This window comes from Plodia interpunctella, chromosome 15, assembly GCF_027563975.2.
Source record: "Plodia interpunctella isolate USDA-ARS_2022_Savannah chromosome 15, ilPloInte3.2, whole genome shotgun sequence".
Lineage (NCBI taxonomy): Eukaryota > Metazoa > Arthropoda > Insecta > Lepidoptera > Pyralidae > Plodia > Plodia interpunctella.
Genome location: NC_071308.1, coordinates 734,314 through 756,027, shown reverse-complemented (window position 1 = coordinate 756,027; position 21,714 = coordinate 734,314). Strand labels below are relative to the sequence as shown.

Here is a 21,714-nt window from a genome sequence, read left to right as displayed (position 1 = left end):
ATTAACCTAGAAGATTACAAATATGATATATTATTATCGATGGTCACCTTCTCTGGTAGTGTCCCCTGGGTGTAACACCGGTGCGACAACAATCTCATCGCCGAGCGCAAACTCGTCCTTCACATACAAGGCGGGGTCTCCGCCGGTCACCAGCCACAGTGGACGGATGAGCGGCAGGCCTTCCTCTAGGGCTTCGCGTTTGTACTTCAGGAGGAGAGGGGTCACCTGGAAATATCATTGGATAATCAACCTATACTACAAACATGGTCATGCTAATCTGATTCGCATGGACTGCTGAGGAAGGTGTGATTGACCGGATTTAACCAACTACGTTATATCTGCTATGGCTATTTAAACTATTGTTGTATTGTTTTGCATGATTGGTAGCGGGAAAGGGTATGAAGATGATATTATTTCACATCTCACTTCGGTTTGCAGCAAAATTATACATATAGGCAGGTACCAGATTTTTTTTATTATCGTTTTTTTCTTATTTTTTAGGCAAAATCTGACTCAAACTAAACTGACAAAATTTAACTCTCAATAAAATCAATAGCGTCTTTATAATGTACTCTATAACATAATAGGTAAAGAATATTAAAATTACTACAAAATTATAAGCATTTCTTATACAATAAAAATAAGAAAATTAATCTTACCAATTTTTGTCTCAACCAAGTCAAATTCTTGGCCAGCTCCAGGACTTTGTCATCATTATATTTGCTCGGCAAGTGAGTGAACTTCATCACAGGAAGGAACGTCGCCATTTGCAGCCATCTCATGTACAACTCTCTCTCAGGCAGCTGTATGCCGTTATCCTGAGTAGTGTTCGTGATATTCAAGTCCAAAGAACCCTTGGACGATGGCAAAAACTGCTCACTGCCAGGCCAGTAAATATCTCCTCCTACTGCTCCTGGCATTACGAAAGGATATCCATTCACACCATATGTCAATATTGTTGGTATAACTTGTCGTAAAGCTTCCCATGAAGATTCAAATGGAGGTAACGATACGAATATCGGAGGCCTTGGTAACGATATAGCCGACGACACTCCGATAATGTTCAAAATTTTCTCAAATGTCTTCGTAAAGTGCGTCTTATATTGATCTGGATTGATCAACCTTTTCTCACATTGGTAGTAATGAGGCATATCGTATGCTAATCCAAGATCGAAGTAAAATGAATCAATGTGATATGCATCGATGACCGCTTGCAACTTTTCTAGTATCCATGGAACAGATCTATTATTCGTAATATCTAGTACACCAGCACTAGCTAAGGTTTTAAATCTTGTCAAAGCAGGGATTCTCCTATCACTACTTCTTTCACTTACAAGTAGTCTCTTTTGAACACATTCAGCAAAGTTAGCGCTTTCAGTACTTATATACGGTTGTACAGTAAAAGCAACTTTGAATCCTCTTCTGTGTAATTTATCAACAGTTTCATTTAACGTAGAGAACCTACTTGTGTCTACAGCTAAGTCGCCTATTTCGTTCTGCCAAAATTCGTTAATTAGAACATGTCCCTGTTTCAAGAATCCTAAATTGATGACATCTTCAGTGTATTTAGATATTGTTTCTGATGTTAATTCCCATTTGAATCTGGGAGCTATTTGCCAAACTGGCTCAGAGATCAGTGATTCTAAACTTGCCATGTCAGCTGGTTTGAGGCCATCCCACAGCGGTGCTCTGCGATGGTTGTGAATAGATGAATGCAGAGATTTAATATCTCTTGAGGTGCAGATATTGTATCTCATTTCTGGGAACTCTGTTAGCCTATTGGCGTAAGCAAATTCATCAAATTGAGCTCTAATACAGATGGCTTTTTGGTCTTTATTTACTGATATTTGTAAAGGAGTTTCGTCATCTATTATTAATGCAGCCCCTTTAGTGTTTATGAGATATCGTGTCAAGACGTTGCTCCACTGATTTTTTTGTATGTCTCCGGTGATGAAAGGGGTGTAGTCTATAGAGCCGTTGTCCAAAGGCCAAGTTAAGTTGAGCGACTGACCGCCTCCATACCAGTGGACTTTGGTATCAGCCCAGTCAAAACAATCGTTGGGATAAACATCTGAAAGTTAGAAAATCACCAAATTATAATGTAATGTATTAATGTACCAAATTAAATCAAAATAACAGATTTCGTATCCTCCACGTAGATGCCCAATATTTACACAGTTCATTCCCAAAAATTCCAGCGAAGGTTTCTCACAAACTTTCACAGTTATAATTGGTATCGGTATGTTTTTTATGAGTTGACCTAAAGAAATGACAAGGTTTTACGAGTATAAAAGTAGTGTGAAAAGAAGCAATCGAGTAGAAATATACAGAACTATTCAGATTTTAGAACAAACATACCTTTCTTGAGAGCCTTCCAATGCACGGAGTAACAGGTGGTGTTGTCCACTCCAGGGTCGTGCGGCAGACTCTTCAGGTAGAACCTCAGCGTGTGCAGCCACTCCAGGCATTCGGAGCCGTCCTTGTGTCGGTCGTCTGGGAGGCACGGGTACGCCTTCACTTTGTTGATGCCGACCGCTGGGAAATGTTAATAGAAAATAAGCAAGACATTTGCAAAAAGTGTCTTCAACTCAATATTTTTTGTGACCAAAACATTAACAAATTGCAAACTAAGTACCAGATATTGTTGTTTAACGTAGTCCAAATAAAGAAGAACTCAAATTCTCTCAGGCTAACAGTTGTCATCTCCGAATATAAGTTAGCCTAATTAATAATGATCTAACCCTCGCCCTACCTGAATACTGCAGCTATAATACCATACTAATAGACCTCCTTCCGCAAACTTCGTCTGGTTCATTCGTATCCAATTGTTGCGAGCAATTTCCATTAGCATTTACAATTAGCTTTAGCAAATACAATTTCCTTTACCTTTATTATTATAAACTAACCTAAATGAGCCTTAAGGATCTCCACATCATCGGCATTGAAAATCCTAATCATCCTCTTAGGTTCGTTGAACTGCACGCTTTCGAAGTAAGCCTTGGTCATTGCTTGCTGATGGTATAGCACGTACGCGAACCCGATGAAGAAGGACACGGACAGGAACATGAGGCCGACGAACGCTCGTAGTTTGTAGTCTGTCGGCTTCTTGCGGATCTTTTGGGGGATGCTCTGCGAATTTGGAGGTGATGAATAAAAAGTGTTATTATAACTAACAACCAAAAAATAATAATATGTTTGTGTTTACGAGTTCTGTGACACAACGAACAATATCTCTGTCTCTCTCATCTTGAGTATTGCTGATCGCATTCGAGGCTCTGAAGCTGCAAAACCTGAGATCAGCATAAAAAGTAAATCTTACAATTTTGAAGATTCTAAGTTCTGATTTCATAACCGGTGCCTTACCTGACAACAACTCCCTTTAAGAATGTTATTGCTGAATATCAAGCAGCCAAGGCTATGTGTCTCAGTCGCCTCGTACGGCACCCACGGGAGTCCTATTTTGGAGCGAGACCACACGCCACATTCATCTGTGCCAATTATACCTCTAGAGAAAGTGAGCAGATATTGCGATATGAGGACGAGACTCAGCTCCTCACCTGGAGTTTCTCCTTGAGCAGACTAGCCAGGGAGTTGACGGAGGTGACAGAGTTGCTTGGGGAGTAGTCGTCGTCATCCATGCTGAACTCTGACCTGCCCAGGCGCCGCGGTCCGCGCCGGGGTGAGCGGAGGGGTGTCCTGAAAAGTAACATTGTTATAAAATATTAACTGCGCCCCTGGGCGTCGCTCCCATGGGAATTTCGGAATAAAAATTACCCTATGTGTTATTCCAGTTATATTCTACCCGTGTACAAAATTTCATAACAATCGGTCCAGTATATTTTGCGTGAAAGAGAATAGACACATGCGTACAAACTTTCGCATTTATAATATTAATAGGATTTAGGAGCTAGGACTTAGGAGCAAAAGAAAAACAATGTGCTCGCCGCTTCTCCTCCTGCGTAGATTATAATATCCAATCAAGAGGCGAAGCAATAAAGTCTACCAATCACTATTTAATCTCAATTTTACCAATTAGTCTCGCACACTATATCTGGCCGTCAAATTTTGCATCTTTTAGCTGTATCTACCACATATGAGATAAATACTAAACGTATTTTTACCACACTGCGTAGAGAAATATAGTTTTCGGCCCAAATCATTTAAAGAGGTTCAGAATATTTTGTTAAAAAAAGAAACTGAGAAAATCATACACATGATGCAATAAATCTAATAATTATTGCTTGGCTTCTTGCCTACGTTAAACAGAGCAAACATAAATAAAAACTACTTTTGAAATATCTATAATAATACACATTGGTAGTATAAAACATTTGTGAAAACCAATGCTCATTTATTCCCTCGTCTAGCTGACGTTGTATTGAGGAAACATCGAGATATCTATCGTTTATGCATGCACCCATCAAAAACTGTTTTACTCGGTAATAGCATAGTATGTATGGCACCGAAAATTTACAACAAAATACCAAATCAGTATTAAAGCTTAAAGTTAAATCTATTTAAGAAGCACCTCAAGTCTTTATTAACTGATAAATGTTATTATACTTTAAATGATTTCTTTAATGATAGACTCGGATAGAATTTAGTGCTAGTATACATTATAATTCTTTTTTTTTTTGTTATTTGTAGTGGATAGCATGCTCCTCTTTATTTATTTATATTTGCATACCTATATTCGGTAAAACATGTAGGTTTAATTAATCTTGACATCAATTTGTACTCAAGTTTTTGGCAAATAAATATTTTCTTTCTTTCGTAGCAAGTGGAATATATTTTATCCTATAACACTGAATTATGCAAACTCTTAACTCGTAATATATAGGTAACATGTAGGTAGATAATATAAGTATATCACTCTGACTATAAAATTACAAAATCTTACACACCTGTCCTGTAGGAGCACCTATGTCGGGCAATTGGTTGACATTTGTAAATTATACCAGAGTGTAGAGAGTAGTTTGTTTTGTGAGAGAGTGTAGAGTAGTGACTTGTTAAACTGAAATAATCTGTGCCTTGTACTAATAGCACGTACGTGATTGCGCTGAGTTGAAAAAATATGCTTGATTGATTTAATTTATATCACCACAAACCGATCACGTTCAGCTAATAGGGCTGTTCCATAAGGGTTTTTATTTTTATGGAATATGACGGCAAACCAGAAAGCGAGTTACCGCTGCGCAGGAGCAACTGCAAGCTGCAACACTCCGTGCATCATAGGAGCGTTGCCGGCTTTTCAGAAGTGCTAGACTCGTCATATCGGATCCATTTTTATCTCTACATATTATGAAACAAAATGACTTTGTTTGCCGCGTCTGTCTCACGATAACCTCAAAAACAACTTCACGCATTTTCATGCGGTTTTCACCAATAGTTAATGTGATTCCTGAGGACGGTTTAGGTGTACGTATAATCCATATCCATACTAATATTATAAATGCGAAAGACTGTCTGTTCCGCTTTCACGGCTAAACCGCTGGACCCCAAAATTTTGTTACTTACTTTAAAAATCGGTTACTTTTTTCTCTAATAATCAATCCCAAAATGACTATAATGAGGGGGTGAACATACACACAGGCTAGTTTCTTATATTTTTACCCGAGCGAATCCGGAACGGGCCGCTAGTATAATATTATCTACGCATCTGAACATACCCTTCGTTTGCGAACCGGGTATTTTATTCTTTTTTTTGACCTATGTTTGTGACTGATCTAAGAAGATGAAGAACAGTATCTTGTAGCCAAATAGGAATGTAACTACGTAGGCATTAAATATGTCAATTCTGGATTCTGGAAGCATAGCTCTGGCTCTGTATGTATAATGAGGAAACTGAGAATTGGAGCCGGCGCGAATGCACGCTTAGCACTCATTTGTCCAATTTTCAAGAACTGCAAGGTCGTTCCTTCCTTCCATCTCGTCAGTGTTCTGTCAATACAAAGATCCATACTTCCACCTAACTTCCATATACTCCTAATTTTATATACTAGCTGTTGCCCGCGGTTTCACCCGCGTAAATTTCCCACAGGAACAGTTATTTTTCCGTGATGAAAGGTAATGTCTTTCTACATACTTCGAACTTTCGAACTACATGTATGAAAAATTTCAAGAAGATTGGTTGAGTAGATAGTTGGAAAGCTAAAGGGTGATATATAGAATACTTTTAGCCACGAGTGTAACCGCGGGCAACAACGGACAAGCTTGTAATATATACTTCTGAGTATCTCAACAGGGAGTCTTCCAATGGGGGGGAAGTAAGGAGAGGTACTTCCAAAGGGAAAATAAATATTATCATCTTAATCAACTTGGACAAAAACACATGTATGTATGTAACGTGATAACTTTCGAACTGTTGTTGGTCTGATCTTGATGAAATTTAAAAGGTATGCATGATCTGTTGTCAATAACATTTTTAAGTTCGTGGGGGCAACAAAATCGGTTAAGTCGTTTTTGAAATATTCACAATTTTGCGAGGTTAAGTTCGCGGCGAACAACTAGTTAGATACAAAATAACTAATTCCCCTAAAATAATTTTAATCACACATCAATAAGATAACTAACGACCTCGGTGGCGCAGTGGTAAAGTGCTTGCCTCTGAACCGAGAGGTCCCGGGTTCGATCCCCGGTCGGGTCATGAAGGAGAATGATCTTTTTTCTGATTGGCTCAGGTCTTGGATGTTTATCTATATATGTATTTGTTAAAAAATATAGTATCGTTGAGTTAGTATAGTATAACACAAGTCTCGAACTTACTTTGGGGGTAGATCAAATCTGTGTGATTTGTCCTAATATATTTATTTTATTCATTATTTATTTTTCACTATAACGTTTACTTATCAGTCAATACTTTATAGATATCCGACCCGAAAGGTGATGATAAATCCGTCAGTATGTCAGTGGTGTCATACGTAGCATATGTGATATATATGATTGTGATATTAACAACAATAAACATATTTTTTTTTCATGTACACGTTTTATTTATGGTCAGCTAGATTTTAATACATTTAATTACAGTTTCTTTAGTAATATAAAACCAGCTTTTGTCCGTGGCTTCGTGCGTACGTACGCTCATAACTTTTTATTGTCAATGTCTCGGCAGATATTAAGTTAGACATCAAAGAGCATCAAATTCCATCCAGTTTTAGCGTAATGCGCGAACAAACATATGTATAGATCATATCTTGTTGACAGACAAAATATAGAGAGGAGAAATATCGCAAAAGTCGCAACAAGCATAACAGATGATCCATGATCACTAACTGAGAAGAAGAATATAACCTTACTAGCTGCGCCCCTGGGCTTCGCTTCCGTGGGAATTTCGGGATAAAAAGTACCCTATGTGTTACTCCAGGTTATATTCTACCCGTGTACCAAATTTCATACCATTTAGTCCAGTAGATTTTGCGTGAAACATCTTAATAAACTTTAATATTAATAGGATTTACTTAGATACGCGATTAGATACGATCCTCTTACATAAGCCTTTTTGTGTATAAAATATATTATTTTACATAACTAGATCAACGTGAATAGGTAACATGGCGTCATTGAATTTAATGGCTCGTAAAAATATGTTATTGCTTTTAACCTTTTTACCTATATCGATGAATGTAATTGACACTTTGGGTAGTGTTTATTGCATTGTTTGCGAAATAATAGATATTTATTTAGTAAATAACAAAAGGTAAATGATAGGTATAATAATTAGTATATGTTATATTTAGGAGCGTAGCTGTGTAGAAGTTTCTCGAACCTTGTGGTCTGTCTTGTCTGTCACTACAGGAAAATAATTAAGTACTTATAATGAAAGACATATTTATACGACATTAATATATAGCAGCATAAATATATTCGTAAGTAATATGATAATAGATTCCAGATTTTATGTAAAATTTAAGTTGGGTACACGTTTTTTTTTATAAACAGTTTCCTCAGACTCTGCTCGCGTGGATATATAGCTACTCTATGCTTTTCCATAAAATCCATCATTAGTTTTTAGATTGCAATTGTCACAAATATACTAAATAACATTTGTGGAGTTGGCAACTGCATTTTTGAGATTTATCTTTTTTTAAATAAATAAGAAATGTTTGCGTGTGTTAATGTATGTATGGTTCATGGATAAGACAAGAGAATACAATTATAAAAGTTTACAACATAAACAAAACTAATATAATAACTCACAGTCACAACAGCTTAATAAATCAGTTTCCAAAATTGTTTTCTTTCAAAAATAAAACACTGAATAGAGAGGCACAAAGAATTCTAATAAGTTCAGCAGTGTTTTTTATACGAAAGAGTATATATTTTTAACAATTGAAACATCCAATGAAATTATTTACTATGTTTGTTTAACTTTATGTACTGCCACAGCCACTTGTAATATGCTAAGACGATTTCGAAGAAATTTCACTTTTGACAGCGTTTACGTCGCTGGTGTTCACGTTTACATGCGCGAGAGTCGACTGGCTGGCGGCTTGCGGCGCCTTACTAGTTCACAAGGTATTAGCAGCTAATGACTTAGTGGCTAACATATAGGGATCTAATATTTAGATATTAAATTAGATGTAGAGCCAGTAAAAGCCTGACTTTGTTATATAAACTGTATATATGCATCAAATTCCATCTAGTTACGTAATGCGTGAATAAACATACAGAAATATAGACAGACAAAAATTATTTAAAAAAAAAGTTACATCTATATATTGAAATTATTATATTTTTCATGTGAGAATTCTTTCTCTAAGCCTCCTCTCCAAACCGCCATAATAAATATAAATAATTCTAGTGTTTTTAATATATATTATATATATATCTATAAATAGGTATATTAGCTATACCGCTGTATGCTAATGAGCTTTCTTATATATGTAGAAACTATATACTAAAATTTAAGTTTTGTGAAGTAAATTATTAACTAGTTGTTCACCGAGAACTTAGCTCGCGAACACAATTAAATTTTACAAAATTGTGAATATTTAAAAAACGACTGACCCGATTTTGATACTCCACTTAAATATTCTATTGGCATATCCTAAATACCTTTTAAATTTCATCAAAATCGGGCCAACGGTTCAAAAGTTATCGCGTTACAAACATACATACATACAAAAAATGTAATTTTGCCCCAAGTAGAATGTTAAACCTCGCTCGCTTCGCTCGGTAAATTAAACAATGATTCAACTTGCAAAGGTGGCAATTTTTATAGCTCATGTTTTAAATAACATGCCCCACTGCTGGAATAAGCATTCCCACTCTCCTACCTAAGCTTTTTCTGTTGCCGGCCGTCAGCTGATCTGTTCCTCTCTCACCTGAGCGTTTTCCCTGTTACTTCCTCAGCCACAATGTGTTGGAGCCTAAGATCTGCTTTCTTACTTTTTCTTCTCTACTTCGCACGGCTCGTCAGCCGGTATATAGAATTTGAAGCCATCAAATAACCCTATATTGTGTAAGTTTTCACTGAAATCAATAAAAGTAGATTGATTTCATTTCTACTTTAAAATAAGTTTAACAATCGGTATCTAATTACTAAAATAAAAGATCTCCCTAAGAGGTTTTTGCGCTTCAGTGCGGGTACGGTATGAAATTATACACGCCTGATAGATAGAAATAGCAAAGTTCCTTGCGATACACATTTTAATTTCCATAAAGATAGATACATAAAGACAGGAGTAAATTGCATCAAGTATTTCCTGAAAATAAAAGAAAAAAAAAACAAATATTTTCGTAAAAGTAAAACAAAAATCAAATTTTGTTTATTTTATCACAATCATAATTTCTTACAAATATTTGCAAAATTGTTCCATAATAAAATTCGAAATATTATGCTCAATAAGATTGAGAACTGATGATAGAACAAGGACCTATAACTGCAAAGCTACTAGACTTTAGGTTACCCAGATACGGCATCCATTAATCATATTTTACACTGATAGCGTAATGGCCGCTATTGGTGTCAATTGCTTATTTATTGCATTTAAATAATTCAGATAGAGGAGTGTACATTTGTGTGTGTAACATTTTAATGGGTTACTACCACATATATCTTTTATATATGATCCATACAATTATGATAAATATAAAAAAATTCAGTCTGTCATGCTTTATAAACCGCTGGGTCAATTTCGAGAAACTTAGGAGCAGATATGAGACAATGAATCGAAGTCAAACATATGTTACCACAGGCGGAGTTGCGGGCAACAGTTAGTGCTTTTTATATAAATTAGCGACCTGAACCGGCTTCGCATGGGGTCATTTATGCATGTACATAAACCTTCGGGAATAAATTGTCTAAATAACAGAGAAACTGCATTAAAATCCATTGAAGCTTAAAAAGAGACACACGCAGAGGGCGGCTTTATTTTATACTATATGTAGTGATTTCTACTAGTAAGTTGCAGGATTGCAACAGACGTATTTCGCAAGGGGTCACCGACCTGGACGCTTCCTTATTAAGGACCCTTGAGACCGAGATGCAGACTCTTGGACCTTCGCGCCGGATGCACGTAACTGTTGCTAGGCTGTTGCGAAATGTGACACAATTGACTCACTGATTTTAGTCCTTGGCGTGACATAATCGGTCTGGATATACTGGATTGAATGTCCAGGGTAAGATATGAAAAATCATATTATTATTACAGTACAAAAATAAGTAATCTAATAAAAGATAAAGAAGAGTTTGTCGTCTTTTTATATTTACGTTAATTTTTGTGAGTTTCGGTTCGCATTATCTTATTTATCATTTTCTGCTTAATAGTAGTCGTTTGGCGTATAAGTTATTAAATAATCGTAAAAAAGAACAATACTTAGAAAAAACGTGAAAAAATGCTTTTGCTTACATATTACTTACAGGCGTTCGAAAAATAAATTAGTGTTGTTTAATATGCAGAGTATGTATGTTTTATATGTATATGATTGCTGTCTATTCAGACATAGAAAATAACATTGTTTTTCTCCTATTACTCGACTAATCGTTATCAAGCAAATATAGACATAAAGTCGGTGTGGCAAATTTATTGTCATTTATGGCAAATAGCTATTGGTACTTACTTTGGTCTGTCGTCATCAGAAAGCACTTCGTTGTGGTCGGCGGGGTGGTCACCATCGCTGAAGCCGGATCCAGTGCTGTGGTGGTGCTCTGGGATCTGCAAAAGCATAATCTATCATCAACTTATCTCATGCGCAAGGTGAGTCAAAATTCTATTATTCTTCTCCAAACATATTATAGGTACCTCAGACCTAAAATTATGGCATTCGTATGTATAATGCCATAAACTCAAAAATACCCGACGGATTTTTGGTACAGTTTTCGCCAATGGATAATATGATTCCTGAGGAAGGTTTTCGTATAAAATCTATTATGGTTTTGAACCTAAAGATGGAAGAAGAACGAAGTCTTGAATGAAGACGGGACGGCCGAATATGCACTGAGATAATAATGCCCATAAAAATATGGGCAGTATCTCAGTGCATACTCTACTCAAACAAAGTGCACACAGGTTTTCAGATACCACAACCTAAGGATTACACTTATAATGTCGAGGCAACGTAATAAAAGTTTTTTTTACAAAAATGTCATTTTTGGCACAAGGTTTGTCGGGTCATTATTAATATTATCTTTATTGATCACTCCATAACGTGTGCCTTATACCTTTATGATTTTCAGCACATTTAAATTCATCCTAAAACTCACTACACTGTATGATTTTCGTGAAAAAAATACAATTTTCTACAAATTTTCCTTATATTATTGAACATAGTCAAAATATACACACTATTTTCGCAATACTATTTTAATATATATAATAAAATACACAATTTTCACACAAGAAGACTTTGCCACGAATGTTTTGTCTAAATTATCTCCGCTAATGAGAACATCAAACATATTATATCTCTATGTTATCAATTAAAAATGTATACACTGTAATTAACATATATACTAATTGACTGTTCGAAATATTTGTTGAAAAAATTTAACCATCTTGATCTTTTTAATTTACAGCAAACCTATCGCATATGTGTATTGGTATCTGTCTATTTTTTTTAATTGATAGGTTACTACACTTGTTTTTTTATATAATGGAAACCCGAAATTTAAATAATACCTATTACTTACCTAATAAACGTAGTTACAAAAATTACATGGAGTCTTCATAATATGATATTTCCTTATATAACTAGGTAGTCCATTTATAAGATCGCTGTGAAAAGATTTCATTTTTTTTTCAATAAATTTTTATTTACTGTAATAAATTATGCGAAGATCATAAACTGTATGAACTACATCTATATTATAACAACACCAGGAACCCTAAATCTAACGAACTAACAATTTGACACTATCTTTTATGCAAACATTTGCTTCCTTATAAAATTAGATAAGCTATATTTCAAATTTATACGATGGTGTTTTACTAGAGTGTCCATGTGATACTTTCAAAAAAGTTTCAGCATTTACAATTAAATAGCAACAAAAACTATAAATTAAATGATTGTCTGAGGAACCGCGCTTGCCCGACCAATCATTATTTATGGAATACAAATTCGAAATAGTTTTATGTCATGCGTTATGATGTACAGTCTCCGAACCTCTATGGCGCGGTAATAGCGGCCAGTTTGCAACGAATTAAGGTAGGTCGACGTGCTGTTGACTGTGGTATACGAACATTTATGCTTTGCCGTGCATTCATTACCAAAAATTCTATCTGTGTATTGAGTGTGTATTTTAGAAACTAAAACTTATTCGCGTATCAGGCTCATTTTATCACACTTTATATGGATTTTTATTAAAATATCGAAATGTGTGAAATTGTAATAACCAAGGTTCCGGACAAGGAAGTATGTGCATGTGTTTTTGAAACTTTACACGTCAGCTACTTTATTTCAATTGAATAGATATTCATTAGGTATATAAAAAAGTTCGTGCTTGTGCCTTTTATTGTGGTTATTATTATTTAATTGTAATCACCTATAAAATGTGCAATATTACATTGTTAAAAATACCTGCGTTAGCGGGATGCAATCGCTTTTGCGTTTGACGCGCATCCTTGCACATTGCGTGCCTACGTCAGGACTATTTTAACGCTGCAACTGCACTCCTAATCAATGCACTAATTGTGTGTGGGTAATCTTCGTGTCTCACACGTGTCTGGACTGGTAGTACCTATTATATAATTGGCTACTTGACTGGATTGAAAAAAAAAAAAATTTAATTAACAACCAAACAGGGGCGAAGCGGCTGTCAAAAACTAATGTATAAATCGACATTTTATTTTTTGAATATTCATTTGAAATGAATTACATAATGAAATTGAAACTATTAATTAAAGATAATAATATTAATTCAAGATCTTCTACATTTATATTTATCTCTATATTATCATTTATTTTAATATTTTTTTAGGATCCTTTATATTTTTCATTTCATTCATTCATTTCATTCAGTCTCATTAATGTACTCTTTCTTTAACTATTTTGATGTAAGAAAGGGAGGATTGACACACATCACATATCTTACGCTGACCTCGGGGTTCAAAGCGTTACATCCCCGTATACAACCTAACATGCGAGGACAAGAGATATATTTTGATGTAGGTATAAGTGATTACAAAATAATTAAAAGTTCTTGTATCTTAAGGAAGGAAGATTAAAAATTACTTTATCAATCACATAGCTTATAAAACTTATCTATGTTATCGAACACGGAATATATCGTTGTATAAGAAGTTTACACTATCGAAAAAAATGCAAAACTTTATTTATAGTTTGCCAGTTTTTTTTTTCTAAATTAGTCAGGTAATTTCGTGTCTAATAAACGCATAGATTCAATCAATATTAAGAGTGGGTTGCACCGTGTCAACTTTGACGTTAACTGTAACCTGTGTTTAGACGAAATGGTGTACCTAAGCAGGTAAAAGTTAACGTCAAAGTTGATTTGGGGCATAAAAATAAAGATTTCCAAAATTTTGTTATATGCACATAAGAAATAACAAGCGGAGGCCAGTTTTCGAAATAAAACTTTATCAACTCACATAAAAAGGTCGGAAGAGCAGATGAAAAGAGTAAGAAAATTAACTAAATCTTCTTCTGAAGCTCCGATCTGTTAGTATCAGTCACAATTAGTTAGTAACAATCATCGTGTGTTGCCGTGATTCGTACACGCATGTCAAACCACGCAGTTCGTATAGATCACCAAAGATGGCGCTAGTTCGCACTTTATCGAGATATACTTTTTCGTTGTGATAATTTGACATAGTTCGAACTTTAAAGTAATAAAATCGACCCGATTCGAGAATATAAATGTCAAATTTTATACATGTATTTACCTAAGTATGGATTCAAATAGCTATTAACTGTTCCGTTTAGAGCACAAGTTACTTTTTTTTTGTTTCTTAAAATTATTTACTCCTAGAGCACCTCGACCTAGTGATAGGATTTATATAAAGAATTTAAATAGGTACGCTATCATAACATAACGGTTGCAAAAGCACACAGCTGAATCTTAAAAAAGTTACGTTTTATTTTGTACGTTGATCTCGGGCTTCGTGACGTCACAACCCTGAACACAACTGGGAACATACGAAAATAAATAATTAATAAATAAATATAATATGTAAGGACAAATCACACAGATTGAGCTAGCCCCAAAGTAAGTTCGAGAATTGTGTTATGGGATACTAACTCAACGATACTATATTTTATAACAAATACATATATAGGTAAACATCCAAGACCCGGGCCAATCAGAAAAAAGATCATTTTCCATCATGACCCGACCGGGGATCCAACCCGGGACCTCTCAGTTCAGAGGCAAGCACTTTACCACTGCGCCACCGAGGTCGTCGAATATGCAAGAAATATCTTGTCATAACAACTTCAATGCCTTGTCTAATAATATCCACTTACTTGCCCTCAAGATGTATAACTAATCGGCTGTTTATAATAATAAGGATACACGGCCTAACTATACCTACGTTAATTGACAGTCATATGATTTGTCTTACAAGAGCCTAAAGTATGTAAACAAAACTTTATCCTTCGTGTTCTCTTGACATTCTTTGTCAAATTTTTTGACGTCATTATCACAACTAATATATCGGTGAAATGAAGGATATCTGGTTAATAGTTTAGGAAAAATTTTATTTTAATTATTCTTATATAAATAATTTCTAAATCAAAATAAAATCTTTAAGATATACCTATGTTTTAATAATTACTCGTAGCCACAGTTATACAGTGTAGGGTAGTATATACACTGCTTTCCTGTAGCTACAAACGCAACATACAACCACGTACATACGGGGAATAATACCAATCGCCCCACTACTGGAGACTCATAGCGGTGTACCATGGGTAACACACTATCATTTTCTAATCGATCTATCGATAATGTATAATTGGTATACATTATCGATAGATCGATGGATGGACATTGGTCCAGGATAAACGAGACTTAATGAGAGTGAAAGAGAGGTATTGCAAAGACAAAAGAGTAAGTGAAATTCTTTATGGATTGATCAAGAAGGTCGATTTAAAAGAAATTACAGAAGAGTGTATTAAATTGGAAGTAAAACTTAGAATCCAGGAAGTTGTTGACATATAGGAAAATATCCAGAGCTCCAACTAGAGGGTTGGAGCTCTGGACAATGTCGTCTATGTAACTGAGACCAGTTACAGAGTTTGGTACAATCCATCTAAAGAAGATCGATATTTGAATGAGCGCGATTGCAAACTTTCACGAATAGATCGTTTACATATTAGTTTAGATGATACATTTCAAGTTATCAAGCAGATTGATAAAGATATAAGTTAAATTACAGAAGTGTGTATTAAATTGGAAGTCGACCTTGGTATCCAAGAAGTTGTTGATGCTTCCGGAGCTATTGGAGCTCTGGTTAGAGCTCTGGCTCTGGATGCTGTCGTCACTGTTGCCGAGACCACCACTGTTACTGCTGTTGCTCTCAGAATCTGACTCGATCCATAGAGGAGATCGATATTTGAACGTGTGCGCGAAGGAGTTGAATTTTGACTGTTTTGGATTCATCTTGTAATATTTTGTCAATGAATTTTAATATAACTATACGTTAACGTTATATAAGGTAATTGCAAAATGTTATAATTATTTTAAAATATTTTACACCGCTTTGAACTGATTAATTTCAAATTTTAATCTTTTTCTTCGTTTAATTCATTTTTTTGCGGTTTATTAACATTGCAAATTATTTACACAGCCCTAATATTAACGTCTTTAAGTCAAGAAACACACAAAAATATTTGCGAGCAGTATTTTCAATATTTCCAACAGATTTTAGCTCAAAACTGATCAGATTAGATTTGCACTTGACAGAGTTCGGTCTGTATCTAAGATCACGGACAATTGAATGTAGGCAAATAGGACAGGAGAGTCTCGCGGGGCGATCAAGTGGGTGCTCGGGACGGGACGAGATTAGAAAATGTTGACCTTCTCGAGTTACCTATTTAAATACTAAACTCAAGATGATGTACTTGTACTCCTAAATTCAGGATAACTGCTTTTTCATTACTGTCTTTATGGTTTTTGTTTAATGCGCCTGTTACTTCCAGTGTATAAGGTTAGGCAGATGTTAGGTTAATAAATTTATAGTCCAGTTTTTCTATACACATGAAATAAACATTTTAAATATTTAACATTTTTCTATAAAACGTTTTATATAATGAAACTTATCTTAAAAATATCTATAGAAAATATATTTTGTTTTTGTTTTTTTTTTTTAATTTCATGTAGGGACTTTTAATTTACTCTAGAAAACTCAAATCAATTTCATTTCATCTTAAAATACAAATGGCTACGTTGCCAGGGATATTAAATTTATGTAGGTATTTGGGCGAAATGCAAAAAAAAGGTACAAATAACAAATAAGAAACAAAAAATACTTTTGTTGCTGTAACAAATAAAATAACAAAGATGAACTATAAAACCTAGTTCATATTGTCAGTTTAAAATCAAAAACGGCCAAGTGTGAGTCGGGCCATAGCTAGAATACTCTCTCAACTACAGAGAGGCCCGCGCGGGCTGCAGCTCCATATAATCTTAATCTCGTACGTAGGATTAGCAATGAAAGTAAATAAATAAAACAAAACTTAGATTTGTATTTTTAATTTAAAGAGCGATAATAACAATCTTCTATCTACTCTCTTAGTAATTAATATGATGAGGTGAGGGACACGTGACCACCACGTGTTGGCTTTTAGGCAACAATGAAATTTTAACGCGCTCTCTCACGATTTCGCCATTGCATTTCTTCGTATTTATCTGGATGATTCTCTTTGAGACGTTCTCTGTATAAACGTTGTCTGTCCGCTGGTGATAAGGGCATTTTCTACAACAAACAAACTGTTTAGTCAAGTTGTACTAAGTACCATTTCATATATGTCATACATATTACTTATCCGTCCTGATATATTATAAAATGAAGTCCCCCAACCGCATCTGTTTGTTTGTCTGCCTGCCTGTATAAAGATGTTCAAATGCATAAACCGCTGGCAAAGCTGCAGGCGAAAGCTTGTATTTTTATAAATATTTAAGTTAATATAGCCTTTAGCTAAGTTAAGCAACTACAATTCTTCCATTGTAGTGACATTTAACCCCATGATTCTTGCCAGTTAACCAATTCGAGCTGCATGCAACTGTATAATGTTGACGTAACTCAGAAGATATAATTTCATTCACAAACTATTTAAATTAAACAAATACCACCATTTTGTTAAACTAGCGCCAAAGTAGCAAAGAAACATTACATTCAATGTAACAGCACTGTGTAATGTCTATGCTAGAAAAATTGAAAACAATATGTACGGAGAAACCATCCAAATTGTTTAATGTGCGGAAGAAAGGAGGGCTATTAAATGGAGGATTAGTTAAAAGAGTGTCCGGCTAAAACCGTTAACTAATGAAAACTATTCATCCTCACTTTTGTAGGGAGAGATTTGGCACCAGTATGAAACTTTTCAATACTAGCTATTGCCCGCAGCGGGTGCCACAGATAGATAGACACACATACATAGCGGTCAAACTTATACACCCCTCTTTTTGTGTCGAGGGTTCACTGCAATGCAAATTATAATTTCAATAAACAATACTAATTTAATATTACATAGTATACATGAAATAGTTAAGTTTATGACAACTCGGAGGATTCTACTTGGGATTTTGATAAAGGTATAACAGTGCCATTTTGTAAAAACAGAGGAAGTCACGGGATATAACCTATATTCCTCACTTTCCAAATATGAATACGTCTTTACTTCATATTTGTTACAATTTGTTTGTTACGTCACAAATAAAAGTAACAAATCCGAAACAAATATGAAACAAAACACGATGTGTAAATAACCTAAAAATTTACCAAAACAAAATGACAATGTTTTTAAGCTAACAGTCACCATTTCGAAATAATTCGTTATCAAACCTTATGATATATACATAAACACAGCATAAATCACTTACCAAAGTGTTTGAAACTGAAGTCATCAAAATGAACTAATTTTTGTTGATTTTTCACTGCACAATTATAAGAGATGCACATTGTTGCTAAACTGAACACGAACAAAATGGCCATAACGCAAAGCATTTAAGACCTACTGATGTTGTCTATGGTTGTAATGATGCAAGAAATAAAATTCATTTTCTGCTCTTTTTTGTGTTCACAAAGATGAATAACAAATACGAAAGATTTTATAGACGGCGCCAAAACTATTATTTAAATTAGTTTTTACTAAAATAATTCATTATATTACTATAAAATATCGAAATATATGATATTCTTCATAAAGAAAAAATATTTACTGTATAATATAGCTTGTAATCTATTTTCCTCCTTTCACAATCAGTTGATTACGGTTGTATAGGACATTTTCAAATGTATGAAAAAAAAATGACTTCGAATTATAAATTATTTCTTTTTTAGTAATTATGCAAAAAATACATTTATTTATATAATGGGTTGTTACCTGTTTTAGTATATAAAAATTATAAATTCTTTTTAAATATAGATAAAATGTCTAAATATTTTTTCTAGCTTAAGACGTTAAAGTTTTCTAAAATGTACAATTTTTTTGCATTTCGCCCATTTTTCTTTATTATGTGTTTCTAAATTTCTAAATGAAAATCGTCTTCATAAAAAATGCACAATTAACACAAAGTTAAAAAATATAATATTTTGTTATATATTATACATAAAGCAAAAACGTCTATTAATAAAATGTAATCGGAATATAAATCCTTACATAATTATAAAACAAAGTCGTATGCGGCGTCTGTCTTTCATTACGTTTTTACCCGAGCGAAACCTGTACGGGCGGCTAGTAATTTTATAAAACAAACTGGTCGCTATCTGAAAAAGTGTTGCGTCCAGATTGATCCTCCCTGCAGGATGTCGTTACACAATTTAGATCGGGACCTTCACGTCACAATCTCACCATGCATGCTCAAATTGCACCTGTTTCTTCATCGTCTTGTACCTATTCATTAAACATGTCAAGGAGATTTATAAAAGTAAATATTAGAGAGAAATATACACATAGTACGCGACCCGGCCTGGCTTCGCACGAGGTCTATAATACCTTCAAGAATAATTTAGCTAAACTACAAAGAAACGTGCATCATTGTTGCGTTGTATAAAATAAACAGACGCGAAAGGCGACTTTGTTTTATACATATATAGGTTAGAGAATACTTTTGGTGTTCATTCAATATGCGTTTATTACTACGTTATATAAATGTGTCTCGCTCCTAAAGTAAAGATACGATGGCTAAATTTATAAAGGACTAAACTGATTAATCTATTAAATTTTTGACCATTAAAGTGGTAATCGCCAGCAACTTTAGTAAAGTAAGATTATAATGTCCTACAGAAGTTTACAACTGTTGTCTTACCGATTTATTATATCTGTGTAAAAGAAATTAGGTACCTACTGACTTCTTCTTTGTCTTTGTCATTTCCTACGTTAGGTGGAGTCGTCTCTCCTGATTTATTGGCGCCAAAACAATCTGTCAAAAGTTGTCGGGCCGAGTAAATTAGATACTGACACTTCCCAAAAATTTCTCGTAGGTATTTACATAAGTCATTCTTGAATTAAAAAATAACTAATCAACCCCTTACTCATTGTAGTCTTGGTAAAAGTTTACTTACTCTGTTAACTCTGGCATTGATGTACATATTTCTGATAGCCTCAAAATCTTTCAAGCCATCTGGGACAGTGATGGACCGTTTCCTCATCGGATGCTTTCTGAATTCTATATCACTGTCTTCAGTTATAGTCACATTAACCTCGGTTTTTTCACCTAATTCACTTTTATTACTCACTTTCACGTCTTCTGGTTCTCTTATTGTGACTTCTGGAGTTTCAGGTCGGTACGAAGGCTTCCAACCAATAGAAGGGCTGGCTGTTGACGGCCCTGCGTCATTTTCGTCGTCAATAAATTGTATGTTATTAGAAGTTCGATTTGCTTCTAAAATTAATCGACGAGTTTCTAGCGGCATTTCAACATAATCGTGTGGGTAAGATGGTATGTGTACCTTCAAATCTGGTTTCTTACGAACTCTCATTTTGCTGTTTAATTTAAGTTTATTTTTCTAATTTAACGTGTCTTTTAGTTTCTATTGATCTGGATTTTGGATCACTTTACATAGTTTATAATTCTTTACTTACAGCATCACGTGAAATGCAAATCTTAACTAAATCCTCAAATATTGATAATGAGCCTTCTGTTTGGAATCTTAATGCGATAACGCTCGTTTATCATTGTAATCAAGGACAGATTAAATCTCAAAACCTAACACATATTCAACACTTTCACTAGGATAATTCATTTATATATTTTTTAAATATATGTTTCACTGCACATGAATAATAAATTTGAGCATAAAGTCAACTGAGTAAATTTTCTTTCCGACACTTTTATCAAACAACTATCACATGTTTTGATAAAATACTTATGACGTATCGATAGGACTGTCAATTTTATCTTTTAATTTGGCAAAGTCTTACTAGGATAACAGGATTAAATTTTAATGCGTTTATAAACATGTCGCCAATAAAACCATATTTGGTGGTTATCAAAACGCGGTACCGCCATATTTGGTTGTTTCATATGAGATATGCCGAACTATAAAGATAACTCTTATATGAATTCCTCCAACGATCCTTGTAGTGTCAATAACCATTGTATCATTGTTGGTACGAATCACTATTTGATCATTAATAACTATTTGTTTACTATCATAAAAATAGATTAGACTCCGGGGACAAAGTTTTATTTTATTTTACTGTCATAAACTATAACTAGAAAAATCTCTAGAAAAATTACTTAGTTACAATAGCTATCAGATGTTTTAAATTGTTATTTCTTGAATCTTCAACGTAAATGTAATTATAGGAAATCATGAGTTCCGAAACTAGGTATTGCTCTTTTTAGATACATGAATTATATTAGAATAAGAAAGTAGTAGTAATTTATAACTATTACAATCTGTGTAATATAGATTAATAGGGTAGACTGTACTGAAGTAATATATGATAAGCTAAACGATAAAATTTTTGATATTCTACGTTTTCAACGGACGAAATCTATTTATGTTTCTAAATTTCTAATTTATTATTGTCACTCGATTTCGAGTTTCGAGACACACTATTGGTTTATTTAACATCAACATCAAC

At 34.2% G+C, this 21,714-nt stretch overlaps 1 protein-coding gene and 1 long non-coding RNA gene across 7 annotated transcripts in view; both read right to left on the bottom strand.

Annotated features, from left to right (window-relative positions):
* The window catches only part of LOC128675796 (uncharacterized protein), a 34,113-nt gene that overhangs the window by 2,548 nt on the left and 9,851 nt on the right, over positions 1 to 21,714 (bottom strand). For 3 of the 6 annotated variants that reach the window (XM_053755473.2, XM_053755475.2, XM_053755474.2), the window contains exons 3-8: positions 11,065 to 11,159; positions 3,558 to 3,696; positions 2,907 to 3,129; positions 2,359 to 2,535; positions 660 to 2,071; positions 48 to 225 (exon numbers count right to left, since the gene is read on the bottom strand). In XM_053755473.2, the coding sequence (XP_053611448.1) occupies positions 48 to 225; positions 660 to 2,071; positions 2,359 to 2,535; positions 2,907 to 3,129; positions 3,558 to 3,696; positions 11,065 to 11,159 (2,224 nt within the window). Of the gene's footprint in view, positions 1 to 47; positions 226 to 659; positions 2,072 to 2,358; positions 2,536 to 2,906; positions 3,130 to 3,557; positions 3,697 to 11,064; positions 11,160 to 11,665; positions 11,831 to 15,862; positions 16,398 to 20,186; positions 20,917 to 21,714 lie in introns of those variants that run through there. The other 3 variants (XM_053755476.1, XM_053755477.2, XM_053755478.1) reach the window with 3 other exon arrangements.
* Positions 17,271 to 19,118, bottom strand: LOC135309861 (uncharacterized). The gene is made up of 2 exons (XR_010370094.1): positions 18,503 to 19,118; positions 17,271 to 17,375 (listed from the first exon to the last, which is right to left on the bottom strand). It is a non-coding gene; the product is annotated as an uncharacterized LOC135309861 (long non-coding RNA).